This window comes from Heterodontus francisci, chromosome 1 (assembly GCF_036365525.1).
Source record: "Heterodontus francisci isolate sHetFra1 chromosome 1, sHetFra1.hap1, whole genome shotgun sequence".
Classification (NCBI taxonomy): Eukaryota; Metazoa; Chordata; class Chondrichthyes; order Heterodontiformes; family Heterodontidae; genus Heterodontus; species Heterodontus francisci.
The window spans coordinates 190211053-190228964 of record NC_090371.1 but is presented as its reverse complement, the minus strand read 5'-3'; the positions used below and the strand labels follow the sequence as shown (position 1 = coordinate 190228964).

General features: G+C 43.0%; 1 protein-coding gene across 4 annotated transcripts in view; it reads right to left on the bottom strand.

Moving 5' to 3' along the window:
- LOC137374008 (5'-3' DNA helicase ZGRF1-like) overlaps positions 1-17912 on the bottom strand; it is a 170655-nt gene that overhangs the window by 32758 nt on the left and 119985 nt on the right. For 3 of the 4 annotated variants that reach the window (XM_068039758.1, XM_068039778.1, XM_068039767.1), the window contains 5 exons: positions 17747-17874; positions 11782-11905; positions 10055-10231; positions 5670-5804; positions 260-524 (listed from right to left, as the gene is read on the bottom strand). In XM_068039758.1, the coding sequence (XP_067895859.1) occupies positions 260-524; positions 5670-5804; positions 10055-10231; positions 11782-11905; positions 17747-17874 (829 nt within the window). The remainder of the gene's footprint in view (positions 1-259; positions 525-5669; positions 5805-10054; positions 10232-11781; positions 11906-17746; positions 17875-17912) is intronic. The other variant, XM_068039787.1, reaches the window with a different exon arrangement.

Genomic DNA, 17912 nt, shown 5'->3' with positions numbered 1-17912 from the left:
CAGAGAAAGGTTGGAGATTTTTTTTGAGGAAGAAAGATACAAAATAGGGGTGACATTTTCAGAGACCTTGTGCCACTGTTGGGACCTAGCACACATCAATTGTTTATCGGAAAATCAGGGATGTATTGTCCATGGCTTTCCAACCATTAATGAACTTCAATAAACTGCTAAAGCCTTTGATAAGCAGCTGCAGAAAAACTGTTACCTAAGCTTAAAGGATTGTGCATTCAAGGAAACCTACGTTTCTGAAACATCTTACCTTCACAATGATGAATAACTCTTTCCCACAGTCTGTTGTTTCTAAGACAGGTCAGACTGCCTACTATCAGCAAGTGTCTTTTTCCTCTGGTAAGTGCAACATTCATTCGCTTCTCAGAGTCTATAAACCCAACTTGACGAGTCCTCACACAAGACAATATAATAATCTCCTTCTCTGCTCCCTGGAAAGCATCCACTGTTGAAATCTGAACAGCTTTAATCTCAGCTAGGTCACGTTGTGCAGTATTGTTAAGTAATCCGCATAACTGGGAGTATAAAAAAAAAATTGAAAACTGGCACGTCTTTCATTGTAAAGGCATTATTGTCAATGAATTCTTACAAAGAATGCATGCTTACACAAAATCAAATCTTTAAAACAAATAGAAACACATGCGCTGTTGCAAACAAAGTAGGCTGATTTCCAATTTCCAAAACATTAACCTTTAAAGCTCATAGCTAAAAACCATTTACTAAAAATCAAAATGTTCAGGGAAAGGAACCTGAAAATTTGCATCTTCATTCCACTGATGCCATAAGAGATTCACAGAAGGGAATACAAAAAAATTACAATCGTCACAAAAATAATAATCACACCCAACGATCCCTCTAATTTTTTTTGTTGTTTTGTGCGGCTTATTCATTTAAGGGCATAGGCCCTTTAAATTGTTTTGCACAGCAGTGCGCGCCCCAAGAAGCTGACTTGTGCGTGGCCTATGTGGTAACTTCTGGGTTGCTGTGCGGCTGCAGAGTTTAGAGGGAACATTGATCGCATCTCTTTTGTGCAAAATATCACACACGGTTATGCATGTTAAGTGGTCATCAGAAATAAACCTTCGAAACAAAATTGAAGATTTCAAAAAAGTAAGACAACTGGGGCACTTCTAATTGCTCAGTGGGTAACTGCTTTCCTAGTCAGAGTCATGGAGGGGCTAAATCAGTCAGCACCCAAAAATGGGCATGGGGATCATGATGTGTAATTACTCCACGCCTATTCAAAGTAATGCAGATAGCATGGCATCTTTGTGCTCATTATCATGATTTCTGCGTACAGCCAGCGCTAACCACGCTGTTGACTGAATGCACGCATCAGCAGGGGCCCAAAATCATAACTTGCTAGCACTACTTAAAGCTAGCCTGTAACTCTTAAAGGGGAGGTACAATGTGGATGGAGCAGGTGCTTGGAGTCCTCTGTGAGCTGAATCTGACCTGGGGAATGAGAGAAGAACGGCTGAACATGAAAGAGAACAGCTGCCCGGGTTTTCTGAAGCTGCACTGGAGGTCTTGGTGGAGGAGGTGGAAAGGAAGAGACACATCCTGTATCTGAAGGGGTCAGAAGGCCCTCCAGATACATGGTGAGAAGGCTGAGAGAGGGAAAACCGCAAACGTCAATGCCAGCAGTGCAGTCCCAAAGGCCTGGATACTGTATTGCAAGAAGCTCAATGACCTCATAGGAGTGGTCAAGGTCAATGAATGCATCTTCACAAAATGTGATATCTTACCAACTGCACCATTTGTCTTAGCCACAACAGAAATCATCATGTCCCCATCACTCACCTATCAACAATCTCTATCAATCAGAATTCATACCTGACATTCATAGACTGAATTGCACCCTCACACACTTAGCACAGCTGCAAGCCTTTTACACACATCACAAAGTATGCACACACTGCTGGCTATTCAACTATGACAACCACATCCTTCCCTCCCTTCCGAACAGCACTGTGGATGTACCTACCCCACATGGGCTGCAGCAGTTCAAGAAGGCAGCTCACCACCACCATCTCAAGGTCAATTAGGAATGGGCAATAAATGCTGTCCTAGCCAGCAATACTCACATCCTATGAACGAATAAAAAAAAAATAACACCCAAACACATTGCACCACGCACACTGACACACTTCCCCCTCTCTTGCAGGAGACAGTGGTGCACAAGCAGAGGCAAAAAGGAATTAATCAGGGGAATAAGTGTGCCTACATGCTCTAATTCCAAATAGGAGACGGTGCTGGCCATTATTGGATGGCAATTGCTGAGGCCATGGTAATGGTGTTCTCATACCTAATCGTCCTTCTCACTTTCCACAATCTCTTCTAACTTACAAGCTGAAGATGGTGTAAACATGCAGCTTTTACTTTCCCCGCTCCCTTCAACTTACCCTTGTGCTTTATTTATTTCAGATACACATGAAGTGTAACCTTCCAAGCATTGTAGGAAGACCAAGAGGAAAGTGATGATAAAGAAACACAGTCACTTGCTCTTACACTCACAGCCATCAATCAGCTCAGATACTGACACTGCGCATCTCTCAGAGGATAGCATAGAGGCGGGTCTGCATGTGATGAGACATGGGGCACGAATGGGCTGGAGTCAGGGCAGTAGCAAGGATAGCACAGGTGCCAGCTTGCCAGTAGGTGAGGTAGCACACAAGTTCTGTTGCAGAGGACTCAGATGAAGACTTTGAAGGGCTAGGCTACAGAAGACTGCTGATGGGTGTACACAGGAAAATGCTTGGTGCATTGGGAAGCCTGCCAGTAAGACTGCATTCAACATCAAGGAGCATGAAGGAGTCAGGCAACAACTTGGTGCTAGGCTTTGCGCAGCGCTTGGAGCTCATCCTTTTTCAACATGGAACTGGGGCCAACTAGATCAACACACTTGTGGACCCAAACACAATGCAGCACCTGATGGTCAATGCCTCAAATTCCATTGCCGAAAACAATCAGCTTCTACCAAAAGTTTGAGCGCTGCAGCAGAAGCTCGGACTGAAGCTATGCAATGTCAGCTTGCTGCTATGATGGCTGTGGATATTGTGTTCAAAGGGGCTTGCTGGGTGTCACAGCAGTCCAGCAATCTGTCCTCCCAAGAAATTGCTAGGATTGCTATGGCACCGCCCCAGTGGAGTGGCAGTGGCTCCATGTTGCGTGAGCCTAGTGTCCTCTCTCAGGATGACAACATTCATGTTCCAAACTCTGTCACTCCGCCGGTGCTCTTGTTGTTGCCTGTCAGGCAGCCCAGCTCAAACTCCTGTTGCCCAGGCTGAGATGGTCCGGTCTGAAATTAGGCCTTGTAGGTCCAGAGCTGCTCAAGGTCGTCCTCCAAGGCCATCTGCAGGCTCTCCACTGGAAGTCTGCAGCCTTCCTCCAGCCATGCTGCAGCCACTCCAGTAGCACTGCATCGGGGCACTAGGAAAGGGAATGGCACACGAAAGACAGGCACGGAGGGAATGCACAATTGTGATTAGTTGACTTTTTTGCAATATGGCATGATTTCATTATAAACTTGGTTTGGAATGTTTACTTTGTTTGGGTTTTTATTTTTGCATTGCAGCCAAGAGGATAATGTGATGGTCAGTGACAGGGGGAAGGTAAGGAGTGGCACTGTTGGTGAATGGGGAATCGGGGTTGAGGTTCCTGATATCACACTTGAATTAATTCTTCCCCAACCTACAGTTTGGACAGAAAAGGGTTGTCTAGGTTGCTGCCTCCTTTCCTCTTCTCCTTTTCAATGACCTCCTCTTCATCCTCGTTCTCCTGCTCCTCAGCTTCTCACCTGAGGGGTGGTGGCAAGGACTGCTCCCTCATGATGGTAAGGTTGTGCAGCATGCAGCATACCACAACAAATCTTGAGACTCACTCAACTGTGTATGTAGGGCTCCTCTGGGCACAGAATCATTGTTTCAGTATGCCAACGGTCTTCTATGTCACATTTCTCGTGGCTCTCATTGTATTCATGCTGCGCACATGCACTTGAGTTGCGAATCAGAGTCACAAGCCACATCGTCAGCGGATACTCCCGTCACCCAGTAGCTACCCTTTGGTTTTACATGGTGAAACAACGGACTGCTGCAGAATGAAGGCATTATGACTGCTGTCAGGATACCAGGCATTGACCTTCATGATGCACTGTCTATGGTCACACACCAGCTGCAAGTTAAGGGAGCAGAATCTTTATCAGCTACATGGTAGAGTTGACATGCGGTGCTGCAAAGCAAGTTGCGTGCAGTTAGTGCCACCCTACACCATGGGGAGGTCTGCAAACCTTCAGACTCATTCTTCCTGCTTGTCTCTGGCAAGAGGGAACAGCATGAAGTTATCTCTCTCTGAATTAAGGGCCTCAGTGATCATCCTTAGGCAACAGTGGATTGCAAACTGCAAGATGTTGGAAATATCTCCAGCACGCGCCTGGAAAGAGCCAGATGAATGAAAGTTCATAGTTACAGTTGCGTTCACAGCCACTGACAATGTGTCCTTTGCCCTGCTCGGATTTTGAAGATATGGCTGTAGCAGTTGGCAGATTTCCATGACAACCTCCTTAGTGAAGCATAGAAATCTCAAACATTGGTCGCCTCTTCCTCTGTACCCATCAGTTATGAGATGGCTGGAGGGCGATCTCCAGTTCTCTGCCTCTTCCTCGTGTTCAGTGCTCTCTTCTGCAAGGAAGGAAAGAAGAGACCTATGTGTTGAACAGATGATTGGAGAGCATTTATTCAGGGTGACTATGAGGGAGAGACATGACACTGCGTAAAGATGAGGGTGAATGTCAGTGCTGGATGGTCAGATGGGGATGTGAGGAACTGCATAGACAGAGAGGGAAAGGTGTATCTGCAAGTAAGGGTAGTATGAGAAGTAATGCGCTGGAGTAGGCTTGAGAAGACAGAGTAAGGGGTTTGGCATGATACATACATCAGGACGTACTCACCTTTCCTGCCCTCCTTAGGTCATTAAACCACTTTTGGCATTTAATTCACGAGCATGACACCACACTCCTGCTACTGATCTCATTGGTAACCTCCAGCCACGCCTTCTTGGTTTAACTGGCAGGCTTCTTCCTCCCCTCAATAGGGAAGAGTATCTCCATGCAGGACCTTACAGCCTCTAGCATCACATCCAGGGAGGCGTCACTAAAATGAAGCACAGCCTTTGAATATGTGTACTCCATTCTGTCAATTCATTCTGTTCTGCTCCCAACTCCAGAGTCCATCAAATTTCATGTCTGGAGTGTCCCTTTACATTCTGGAGTTGAAATCGATTCATGCAGGTCATCATCATGTTCGTTCAAGCTAATTGGTCAGGAAATAAGAAATAATATGGCAATGCACTGGCTGGGTTTAAAAGCTATTGACAGATGTGCTGTACTTACTTCTGAGTTTCACGCATGCTACTGAGCCTCCCTTTCTGCCCCAACTCCCAGTGTGTTGGGAACTTAAAATCCAGCCCCTTATTTCTAATGTTTATGGCATTCATGCATAATCTCATTATAGATTTATTTCCTGTTACAAAAATTGCTGCTAAAAGATATACCTCTTCTTCCAATTTACCAGCAGCAATGCTGCAGAAGGTTCACTAGTACAAATGTAAATCGATCACTGTTTGTAAAGGATACTATCTGTGAATAAGAATATTTTAATCACCTTGTGCATCTGAGATTTATATAATGTTATCACTCCAATCATAGATCCTTTAATTCCACTGGCTATTAGAGACTGGATAAGTTTCACAGTGAATGTTGCTTCTTCCAGATTATGGCAGCTGCCATCCATGTCCAACTATACAGATCAAAACATAAATTGCATTAAAATGAAAATATGCAACATTTATACTTTGCAAACTCCAAATGAATTGTCAGTGTTTATGCCAAGCGGCTGAGACATCAAATGGAAAGTAAATTTCTTCCTTAGTGTTTAAACTTTGAACTTAAATAATTGACACCACAATGTTAAAGATTGTTTAACAATTTGTTTTTTCTTTTCACATTAGGCTCTCTCAATTGGACTGAGTGTAAGTTTAAAGCCAAATATCCTATGCAAATTTTTGTTCAAAAACAGGAGGCAAACAAGATTGGCCCAAGCTGGATTGGCATTCAATGTTCACTACCTCCTTGTGGAGAAGTATTACATTTCCAATCAGCAGCACCTCAATGACCTGGCTGAGATCAGAATGCATTATGCAGAGATACAGCAAGCATGAGCCTGTGTGTCTGATTACTCCGCAATACCTTTACACGTATGTATGGTATTCCCACAATGATGCTTACTGATTGGGGAAAGGCACATGGATTTAAATACTTAATTTAATTACCAATGATAGTCTTAAATTGGCACAAACACTCCCAGGATAATTTAAAGTATCATGTCATCACCCAGCTTCCTCCAATTAATTAGCACCATCATTCATATACCCCACAGATGTGACAGACATGAGGTTAATGGATGCACTTTTAATTTCAGCATTTCAAACATATCATAACCATTGTGATTAATTTTGAAACAGGTGTTGAAATAGAATCGCATTTTGCAGCTACCCTGTTGCATTGCCAGATATGGGTACAGGAGTGCAGTGGTTACAATACTGGATTAACAATACAGATGCTGCAAGATCAAATCTCACCATGGCATTTGTGAAACTGAATTCAAATAAATAGGGTAATTCATGGACTGGGATTAAAAAAAAATGATCATGCAGCTCTTGTACTAAAGAAAGAAAGACTTGTATTTGTATAGTGCCTTTCATGGACATCCCAAAGCATTTTACAGCAAATGAAGTACTTTTGAAATGTAGTTACTGTTGTAATGTAGGCAGCTAATTAGTGCACAGCAAACCAGTGATGATATAACCTGTTTTTGTGAAGTTGATTGAAATAAATATTGCCCAGGACATTGGGGATAACTCCTCTGCTCTTCTTTGAAATAGTGCCATGTCCATCTGAGGGGACTGACCTGGCCTTGGTTTAACATCTCATCCGAAAGATGGCACCTCTGACAATGCACTGGAGTGTCAGCCTAGATTTTTGTGCTCAAATCCTAAATTGGATCTTGAACCCACAACCTTCTGATTCAGAGGCAAAAGTGCAACTGAGGCACAGCCGACACACATTGTTGTGAAAACCCAATTGGTTCACTGATGTCCTATACGGAAAAGGAGGCTGCCAGTCTGGCCTACATGTGATTCCTGTCCCACACTAATGGCCTCTAAGGCAATCAATACAGCCTTGCCAGTTTAGTCCACATGCTGAGAACACATTCAGTATCCTTCAGGCAACCACAGTAATTAAAGTTACTTATGTGTAAGTTAAGCACGGAAAATGTTATGCAGATTGCCCACGCATATCATGTGTGCATTGTTAGGTGTAGGAAGATTGAAGTAGATATTCTGGTATTCTGCAACTGGTATGGACAGTAAGTATATCTGTTACCACTAAATCTCCTCCTGTGGGTGGCAAATCTAAGATTCAGCCGTCCAGTAAAACAAAATACAGAAAATATTTTAAGAATGTGCACACCTGGTGGACAGCTTCACCTTTAGCATAGGTTTGTAAAATTTACTGCAAAGCAGTGGCTATACTTCTCAGTTCCTATCAATATGCAGTAGGTAGTCATTTCTCATATGTCTTCCTTTTTTTGTTTAGTAATGTCATGACACATAGCTGGCATGTTATATTGATTTCTTTCAGTATGGTTTTACTCATTCCTGGGAAGTAATTAATCATCCACATATGGATTAACATGACAGCATCCAAATTGTGATGAAAGTGTTAACACTATGCCTTCACCACTGCATTCACCAGATGAGTTACATGACGTCATCCATTTTGCATTGCACAGAAGGCTTTATATTAGAATTTTTGGACAAAGGAAACTGGAAAAATGAACAAATAAACAGAAAGTAGCAGTAAACACAGAAACTGATGAGGCACCCAGTAATCTAGGTTGGAGAAAAGGGAACTTTGATGTGTAAGATTAACTAGTTTTAAAGAATGAAGTAACCCATATAATTTATCCTCATTCATTTAACCTCCATTGTTTTGCAGTAAATTTTACCAACCTATGACAACAACAAAGATAAATAACTTCATGACTCAGTATTGTTTGGCTACCCTAGAGCAATGAAGTCCAACAGTCCTCAATATCTTCAAGCCTTAAGATCAATGCTTTGTGAAAAATTATTCTATGTAGCCCCCTTGCAGATAGAGTTGATAGAAAAATTGATCTCGGAAAAAACAGGGTCTTTCCTTTTCTTAAATAAAAGCAAAACACTGATGAAAGGTCACAGACCTGAAACGTTAACTCTGCTTCTCTCTCCACAGATGATGCCTGACCTGCTGAGTATTTCCAGCACTTCCTGTTTTTATTTCTTTACTTTTCTTGATAAGTTCAAACTGATCAGAACTAAGAAATACTTTCTCCTACCCATTTGACCAAACTCTGCTCAGTAAAAAATTTACCAAACACTTTTCTTTCCAAATGTAAAAAAATTAGATAAGAGCATGTGCTGGGTGAATATCTTTAGTTGTCTAATATGACAGTCAATACGGTAAAATCATCAGCAAAATAACACTTCCACACCATAAAGGAAGCAGCAGTGGGTAAAGTGTAGAAACCACAATTTCCTGCAGCAAATAAACATTTTAAACAATATTTAGCAAAAGCCACAGATGTGATACTGGGAGTGTCTGGAAGGAAAGGCCTAGACTTAACCTGTTACTGCAACACAGGGTTGTCCAACCTTTTCAGGCAGAGGGCTGCATTACGATTTTTGCTTGGCCTGGGGGCCAGTGAGCAAATTTTGAAAGATAAAGGCATTAAAAATTTATCTTACTAATAAAAATAACAATTGTGCATCGTTATGAAGAAGCTTTAAATGAGAAGACTAATTTATTGACTTACTTTCTTGTCACTATATTGAAAACTGATTTAATGACATAACTGGCATTGTTTTTTTTTATTTAGAGATACAGCACTGAAACAGGCCCTTCGGCCCACCGAGTCTGTGCCGACCATCAACCACCCATTTATACTAATCCTACACTAATTCCATATTCCTACCACATCCCCACCTGTCCCTATATTTCCCTACCACCTACCTATACTAGGGGCAATTTATAATGGCCAATTTACCTACCAACCTGCAAGTCTTTTGGCTTGTGGGAGGAAACCGGAGCACCCGGAGGAAACCCACGCAGACACAGGGAGAACTTGAAAACTCCACACAGGCAGTACCCAGAATTGAACCCAGGTCACTCGAGCTGTGAGGCTGCGGTGCTAACCACTGCGCCACTGTGTCACCCCAAAGTGTCGCTCCAAGCACTGTGTTGCTTGCATAAGTAGTCAATCTCTGCCCGCAGACTTGATGTAGCGATGCACAGTATTCTGGATAGATATAAATCTGTCAGGAGTGATCTTCCCCCCTCTTTGTGTTCCCCCTCTGTCACCCCACCGCCCCCCCGACAGTTGCACTGAGTGGGAGTGCTCAGCACAGCAGCTTTGTAGTTGGTTACTATGTTGAAAAACATCGCGCTGACAGCTGAAGCAGGAACGCACTTCCTAACAGTGGACAGATTCAAGGTTTTCAGGCAGGCTTTTAAAAAATGTCGGAACCTTCCAATCTGTCAAAGTTGGGAAGCGCATTTCTGCTTTAGCAGCTGTCAGCTGTGAAACTGACAGTGCGATGTTTTTAAAAAGGCCGCTCTGCCAGAAGACGACAAAGGGAAATTTCCCATCTCCTGTCACGGAGTCCTGGTGAGGATAAGGAACGGTCCTGGGTACAGTTTACACCCACAGGCCGGATGAGAACCTTTGGCGGGCCAAATCCTGGCCCGTGGGCTGTATGTTGGACAACCCTGTTGTAACAGCTCCCAGCAGAACGATCACGGTATCCACTGGTGGTAACAATGTCCAGGCTAACTGGAGTCGAAAAAAATCACCTCCGTTTTTATTTGCATAGCATAATCTACTCAAAAAAGCTTTGTTTAATCTGCATAAAGACATAAAAATTGCTGAGCCCTCTGTGGAATATTTACCTGTTCATGTCCTTTAACGTTGTAAAAGCAAAGAGTAGGCAACCAGTCCAACAGAGGATTTAGATTTGAAGGGGAAAGTCCGTCTATAAGATTCCCATTGTAAAAGAGTTCATTTGTGAGAGCACTTATAGTAGGATGGCATCTGTACTGAGTCCTAAGCATAATGGGATTATGGCCCTGGGGGACAGGGAGAGAAAAAAATCCGGAAGGATTATTAACACAAATAAAATGTACTCACATGGATGGTTCATAGTTGCTTTCAAAGAAAAGTAAAACATTTCTGTGTGACCAATACTGTGAATAATAGTCTTATTTTCAGATGTGTGAATGCAAACAAAGAGGTTTTTTTAATGAGCTAGGAAAAAAGTATTTGCCAAATGAAGTAAAGCAAAGCATGGACATCATTAATGCTGAACCTGTCCACCTTCTAAACAGAGTTCACATATTCCTTTTGTGCTTAATATGCACTTGGCACAACTAGCACAGATTACAAATACAATATTAGGTGCAGCTGGTGTTGCTGCACAGATTCCACAGCTGAGACAGTTGGCACAGATGGCAGACTACACCGATAAAACTGTGAATCCGAACGGGAGTTAGTGCGGATTGCACAGAAAACATAATTGGGATTGCAACGACACTTGGGACAGTCTGCACAGATGGCAACAGATGGGCAACTGTAGGACTCACAACTGTACTCATAACTGGTAGAAGTGACTTGCATTATTGTATTAGGCGCAAAGAATATACAACTTCCTGTAAGTTATTTTACTAATCATTCATAACTGTAAACCTGATTAAGTTGGCAAATTTCTTATTGTAATGTATTTATTAGAACATATAGATCAGTGACCTAGGAATACTGTAAAATCCAGGGTATGAAAACCTGCACATAGGTGCAGGTTTTCATGAGCTGTGGATTTAAGTGAAAGAAATTCACGGGTATGACACAGAATAGGTTGGTTATGTGGTTCCCTAGTATACCATTGGTTTTTCAGTGGTTTTTAAACTTAAAAATTCATCAGTCTGCACAACTGCTATTTAACAAAAGCAGAATGATCTTAATTTGATGTTGATCCTAATAAGGCAATTCAATTACCAAAAATCCTCAATCAATATTTATTAATAACATGCTGATCGATAAGAAACAGTACCCCCTGCTACCTTGCCAGCAACATAATGTTCACTGTGGGTGGGAATTATAGCTGCACAGTTCTGACCTGCTGGAGGGTGATCTTACCGCACAGACTTCACGTGGGTACAGTGGCAAACACAACAGCCTGGCTATTAAGTGAAAAGCAAAACACTGCAAATGCAGAAATCTGAAATAAAAAGAGGAAGTCTTGGAAAGACAAAGCAGGTCAGTCAGCATCTTTGAAGAGAACAGAAAAAGTTAACATTTCAGGTGCAGACTCATTATAACATCCTAAGAATTGACTTTTCTGTTCTTTCCACACTTGCTGACTGATCCACTGTGTTCTCAGCATTTTCTATTCTTGTTTTCAGACTCACTACGATAGTTGTCACTGCCTGATCCAGTAGCATGACAAAGGGAGCTGCCATTTGATTTTGATAGAAATTAATTATATTTTTCTTAAATGCTGTACTATGAAGTGGGTTCATTAAGGTTAAAAAGGTTAAGGTTGAAATATGCTATATTTGTGGATAGTCACACTTCACAGTTATTCTCCTTAAATATGCCATTAAAGTTACAGTAACGGTTGTACCATTAGGCACATTCTGTCAAAGAGAGTCCGTTCTAGGCCTGCGTCATGAGCACATTCGGAGCCTTGAATAGTAGGTGGCAATTGCTTGGGGTCTCCAACAAGGATCAACTTTTCACATCCAAACCTGCAATGAAAAGGCTAGTTTTAATATTTCAAAGTTAATTATACTGTTGATATAATCTTTCTGGATTTTTTTTCTCTCCCTGTCCACCATGGCCATACTTCCATTATGCTTAGGACTAAGTACAGATGCCATCCCACTATAAGCGCGATAACAAATTAATTCTTCTACAATGAGAATCTTATAGATGGACTTTCTGCTTCAAATGTGCATTCATATGCGTGAAAGTGTTGTGTGTTGCTAACTCGGGTACTGAAGAGTTTTTGATTCCTAACATCTAGTTCATCTAGTAGAGGCCAGTCAACCTAACCTTGGTGGTGGGAAAATTATTGGAAAAAGTTCAGAGGGACAGTATAAATCGTCACTTAGAAAGGCAATAATTAGTTGAGGACAGTTAGCAAGGACTTATTAAGGGAAGGTCGTGTCTAATTAACTTGATTGAATTTTTTGAGGAGATAACAAGGAGGGTTGATGAGGGTAGCACATTTGATGTAGTCTACATAGATTTTAGCAAAGCTTTTGACAAGGTCCCAGACACCAGACTGGTCCGAAAAGTGAAAGTTCACGGGATCCAAGGGAAAATGGCAAGTTGGATCCAAAATAGGCTCAGTAGCAGAAAGCAAAGGGCAATGGCTGACGGATATTTTTGTGACTGGAAGGTGGCTGGAATGGGATTTCACAGGGCTTAGGATTAGGTCCCTTGCTTTTTGTGGTACATATCAATGATTTAGACTTAAATGTAGGGGGCATGATTAAGAAGGTTGCAGATGATATCAAAATTAGCCATGTGGTTGATAGTGAGGAAGAAGGATGTAGACTGCAGGAAAATATCAATGGACTGATCAGGTGGGCAGGAAAGTGGCAAAGGAAAGTCAATCCAGAGAATTGTCATTTGGGGAGGGCAAAGAAGGCAAGGGAATAAATGGTAGAATACTGAGAAGTGTAAAGGGACAGAGGACCTTTCTTTTTTATTCATTCAGGGGATGTGGGCCTCACTGGCTAGGACAGCATTTATTGCCCAAACCTAATTGCCCTTGAGAAGGTGGTGAGCTGCCTTCTTGAACTGCTGCAGTCCATGTGGGGTGGTACACCCATAGTGCTGTTCATTCCTTATCGACTTTGTAGCAGTTTAATACAACTGTTTAATGGCTTGCTAGGCCATTTCAGAGGGCATTTAAGAGTCAACCATATTGCTGTGGGTCTGGAGTCACATGTAGGCCAGATCAGGTAAGGACAGCAGATTTCCTTCCCTGAAGGACATTAGTGAACCAGATGGATTTTCATGGCCATCATTAGGCTAGCTTTTAATTCCAGATTTATTAATTGAATTCAAATTCCACCTTCTGCCATGGTGGGATTCGAACCCATGTCCCCAGAGCAATACTCTGGGTCTCTGGGTTACCAGCCCAGTGACAATATCGCTACGCAACCACCTCCCCATTGATGTTCATGTCTACAGATCCCTGAAAGTAGGAGAACAGGGAGATAAGGCAGTTAAGAAGGCATATGGGATACTTTTCTTTATTAGTCAAGGCATAGAATATAAGAGCAGGGAGGTTATGCTAAAACTGTATAGAACATTAGTTGGGCCACAGCTAGAGTACTACCTACAGTTCTATTCAGCACATTACAGGATGGATGGGATCGCACCAGAGAGGGTACAGAGGAGATTTATATGGATGTTACCAGAATGGAGAATTTTAGCTATGAGGAAAGATTGGATCAGCTGGGGTTGTTTTCTTTGGAACAGAGGAGGTGGAGGGGAGATTTAATTAGGTGTATAAAGTGATGAGAGCCCTAAATAAAGTGGATAGGAAGGAGCTATTTCCCTCAGCAGAGACGTATTAATCAGAGGCCACAGATTTAAAGTAATTAGCAGAAGGATTAGAAGGCAGTTAAGGAGAAATGTTTTCACCCAGAGGGTGGTAGGGGTCTGGAACTCAGTGCCTGAAAGGGTGGTAGAGGCAGAAACCCTCATCACCTTTAAAAAGTTCTTAGATATGCACTTGAAGTGCCATAATTTACAGAACTACAGACCAAGAGCTGGAAAGTGGGATTAGGCTAGATAGCTCTTTTTTGGCTGGCACAAACATGATGAGCTCCTCCTGTACTGTAATTTTTTAATGATTCTATGATTCACGAGCTATCAGAGGGTGGTTTAATCACTAATTTACTAACAAGATTGGCGATTAGTAAATAAATAAATCAGCAGAATTTGTCATCAAGAAGTGACTGTGTCAGTTTAAGTGGTGCCTACAAGGGGCTAAAATGTTTTATGATCATTGTTGGGCCCTTTCAAATCAGGATATACATTTGGGAACGACTACTACTGATTCCTATTAAATTTTAGAATTGCCCATCTTCATAATTCTTTGTATGGTGAAAATTACAGGGAATTTTAATCTCCACTAAGAAGTGCATATCACAAAGGCTCAAAAGTTGATGACTGCAGCTTGTACACATCATAGTTGAAATCTAGTGGTAACACGAGCTTAGAATTCTCATTACTTTATGAACTTCTCAAGCTTTACATGTGGAACTTTTGAGGTCATCAGAACCTCTCAATCATGCTGCTTCCTTGCAAGCCGTCAAAGCTTTAAGACTCACATGTACATTTACTTAACATGAATGGAATGGAATCTCGATACGGAAATAATTCATTACATATGTTATGAGTTTTTCACAGAATCTGGAAAATCAGCCTGTCCAACTTTCTCCAGATCTAAATACTTTCTCAAATTGAGAAGATCTCTTCTTGCTATGTTTGTGTTTTCATTTGTGTCCTCTGCTCTCAGACATTGACTATTACCAGGATCAGTTTCTCTATTAACCTCTCCCTGCTGGTTCCTGGCCTTTCTTTATGTGTATCCATCACCCTGTGCTCACTGACCGACAATGGTTCTTGGTCCAGTCTGCAGCTATATGTTCTTTGGCCTCCTTATCTCGAGAGACAATGGGTAAGCGCCTGGAGGTGGTCAGTGGTGTGTGGAGCAGCGCCTGGAGTGGCTATAAAGGCCAATTCTAGAGTGACAGGCTCTTCCACAGGTGCTGCAGAAAAATTTGTTTGTCGGGGCTGTTACACAGTTGGCTCTCCCCTTGCGCCTCTGTCTTTTTTCCTGCCAACTGCTAAGTTTCTTCGACTCGCCACACTTTAGCCCCGCCTTTATGGCTGCCCGCCAGCTCTGGCGAACGCTGGCAACTGACTCCCACGACTTGTGATCAATGTCACAGGATTTCATGTCGCGTTTGCAGACGTCTTTAAAGCGGAGACATGGTGGGTCTGATACCAGTGGCGAGCTCGCTGTACAATGGTGTCTTTGGGGATCCTGCCATCTTCCATGCGGCTCACATGGCCAAGCCATCTCAAGCGCCGCTGACTCAGTAGTGTGTATAAGCTGGGGATGTTGGCCGCCTCGAGGACTTCTGTGTTGGAGATACGGTCCTGTCACCTGATGCCAAATATTCTCCGGAGGCAGCGAAGATGGAATGAATTGAGACGTCGCTCTTGGCTGGCATACGTTGTCCAGGCCTCGCTGCCATAGAGCAAGGTACTGAGGACACAGGCTTGGTACACTTGGACTTTTGTGTTCCGTGTCAGTGCGCCATTTTCCCACACTCTCTTGGCCAGTCTGGACATAGCAGTGGAAGCCTTTCCCATGCGCTTGTTGATTTCTGCATCTAGAGACAGGTTACTGGTGATACTTGAGCCGAGGTAGATGAACTTTTGAACCACTTCCAGAGCATGGTCGCCAATATTGATGGATGGAGCATTTCTGACGCCCTGCCCCATGATGTTCGTTTTCTTGAGGCAGGCAGCCGCAAACCTGTCGATGAGACTCTGCAGACACTCTTCAATGTGAGATGTTAAAGCAGCACTGTCAGCAAAGAGGAGTTCCCTGATGAGGCCTTTCCATACTTTGGACTTCGCTCTTAGACGGGCAAGGTTGAACAACCTGCCCCCTGATCTTGTGTGGAGGAAAATTCCTTCTTCAGAGGACTTGAACGCATGTGAAAGCAGCAGGGAGAAGAAAATCCCAAAAAGTGTGGGTGTGAGAACACAGCCCTGTTTCACGCCACTCAGGATAGGAAAGGGGTCTGATGAGGAGCCACCATGTTGAATTGTGCCTTTCATATTGTCATGGAATGAGGTGATGATACTTAGTAGCTTTGGTGGGCATTCAATCTTTTCTAGTAGTCTGAAGAGACCACGTCTGCTGACGAGGTCAAAGGCTTTGGTAAGATCAATGAAAGCAATGTAGAGGGGCATCTGTTGTTTACGGCATTTCTCCTGTATCTGATGAAGGGAGAACAGCATGTCAATGGTTGATCTCTCTGCACGAAAGCCACACTGTGCCTCAGGGTAGACGCGCTCGGCCAGCTTCTGGAGCCTGTTTAGAGCGACTCAAGCAAAGACTTTCCCCACTATGCTGAGCAGGGAGATTCCACGGTAGTTGTTGCAGTCACCGCGGTCACCTTTGTTTTTATAGAGGGTGATGATATTGGCATCGCGCATGTCCTGAGGTACTGCTCCCTCGTCCCAGCACAGGCATAGCAGTTCATTATTTCAGGGGTAATGCTGTCCTTCCCAGGGGCTTTTCCGCTGGCTAGAGAATCAATGGCATCACTGAGTTCCGATTTGGTTGGCTGTATGTCCAGCTCATCCATGACTGGTGGAGGCTGGGCTGCATTGAGGGCAGTCTCAGTGACAACATTCTCCCTGGAGTACAGTTCTAGGTAGTGCTCAACCCAGCGGTCCATTTGTTTGCGTTGATCAGTGATTGTGTCCCCTGATTTAGATTTGAGGGGGGCGATCTTCTTGATGGTTGGCCCAAGAGCTCTCTTAACGCCATCATACATTCCTCTGATGTTTCCGGTATCTGAGGCCAGCTGAATATGACTGCATAAGTGTTGCCAGTAGTCGTTTGCGCAGCGCCTGGCTGTTCTTTGTGCAGTGCTTCTGGCTGCTTTAAGTGCTACGGATGTTAACTCGCTGGGGGCTTTCTTGTAGTTCAACAGTGCAATGCGCTTAGCGGCTATGACAGGTTCTTGCTCTTCATTATGAGATTGAAACCAGTCTGCATTTCTCTTCGCACTTTTGCGGTAGGTGGTCAAAGCTGACTCATGGATGGCGTCTCTGATGCAGCTATATAATGCTCCTGTAAAGTGCCTTGGGACATTATATTATGTTAAAGGTGCAATATAAATGCAAGTTATTTTTTTAACTACATTAAAGGTGCCGTATAACTGCAAGTTGTTGTTGCAAGTTAAGTTGGGAGACTGTGTGTGGTGAATGTTATAACCCAGCCCAATCTTTCACACACACGCAAGCACACTTCCCATCAGAGCTCACTGGATACCTAAATGATTTTGTTCCCTCCCCAGGCCAAGGACAATCAGCCCGATTGTGGCCTGCTTACAGTTATCTTGGCTGAGATCAGCCAACTGAGCACAGACCAGGATAAAATCTGTGACTTTATATGTTATATTGTTAAGTGCAACAGGAAACGAGGTACAATACAATAATTTTTCTGGCTACATTTAATAATGGTTTTGGACCGCACAACAGCTAAATCCTCTCTAGGTCCCACCCTCTGACACATAAGCTGCTCAAATATGGCTATGTTTTGAATTACTTTTTTCGAAAAAGTTCCCCAAAAACACAAATATCTGCAACAAAACAAGTCTTCTAAAGGGCGATTTCTTCCTTTTGTTGGATGTGACACTTTGTGTTGATCTCTGTGACTTAACACCTGTGTGTCAGATAGACAACCAGTACTTCAATTTGTGGAGAGCGCTGTGGCAATTCATACACAAAACAATAAGCTTGCCATAGATCAGCAATACCTTGCAATAGGAAGAAGAGAAACTGGTTCTGTGATCTGACTGCACTCATCCAGTAACACCAATGGAAAGTTCAGGTTGTTCAAACACTGGAAAGGACATGCAGCACAAGTGGCACCCACCACTCGCACCTACACAAAATCAGAAAGCAAAAAGGAATTAAAGAGGA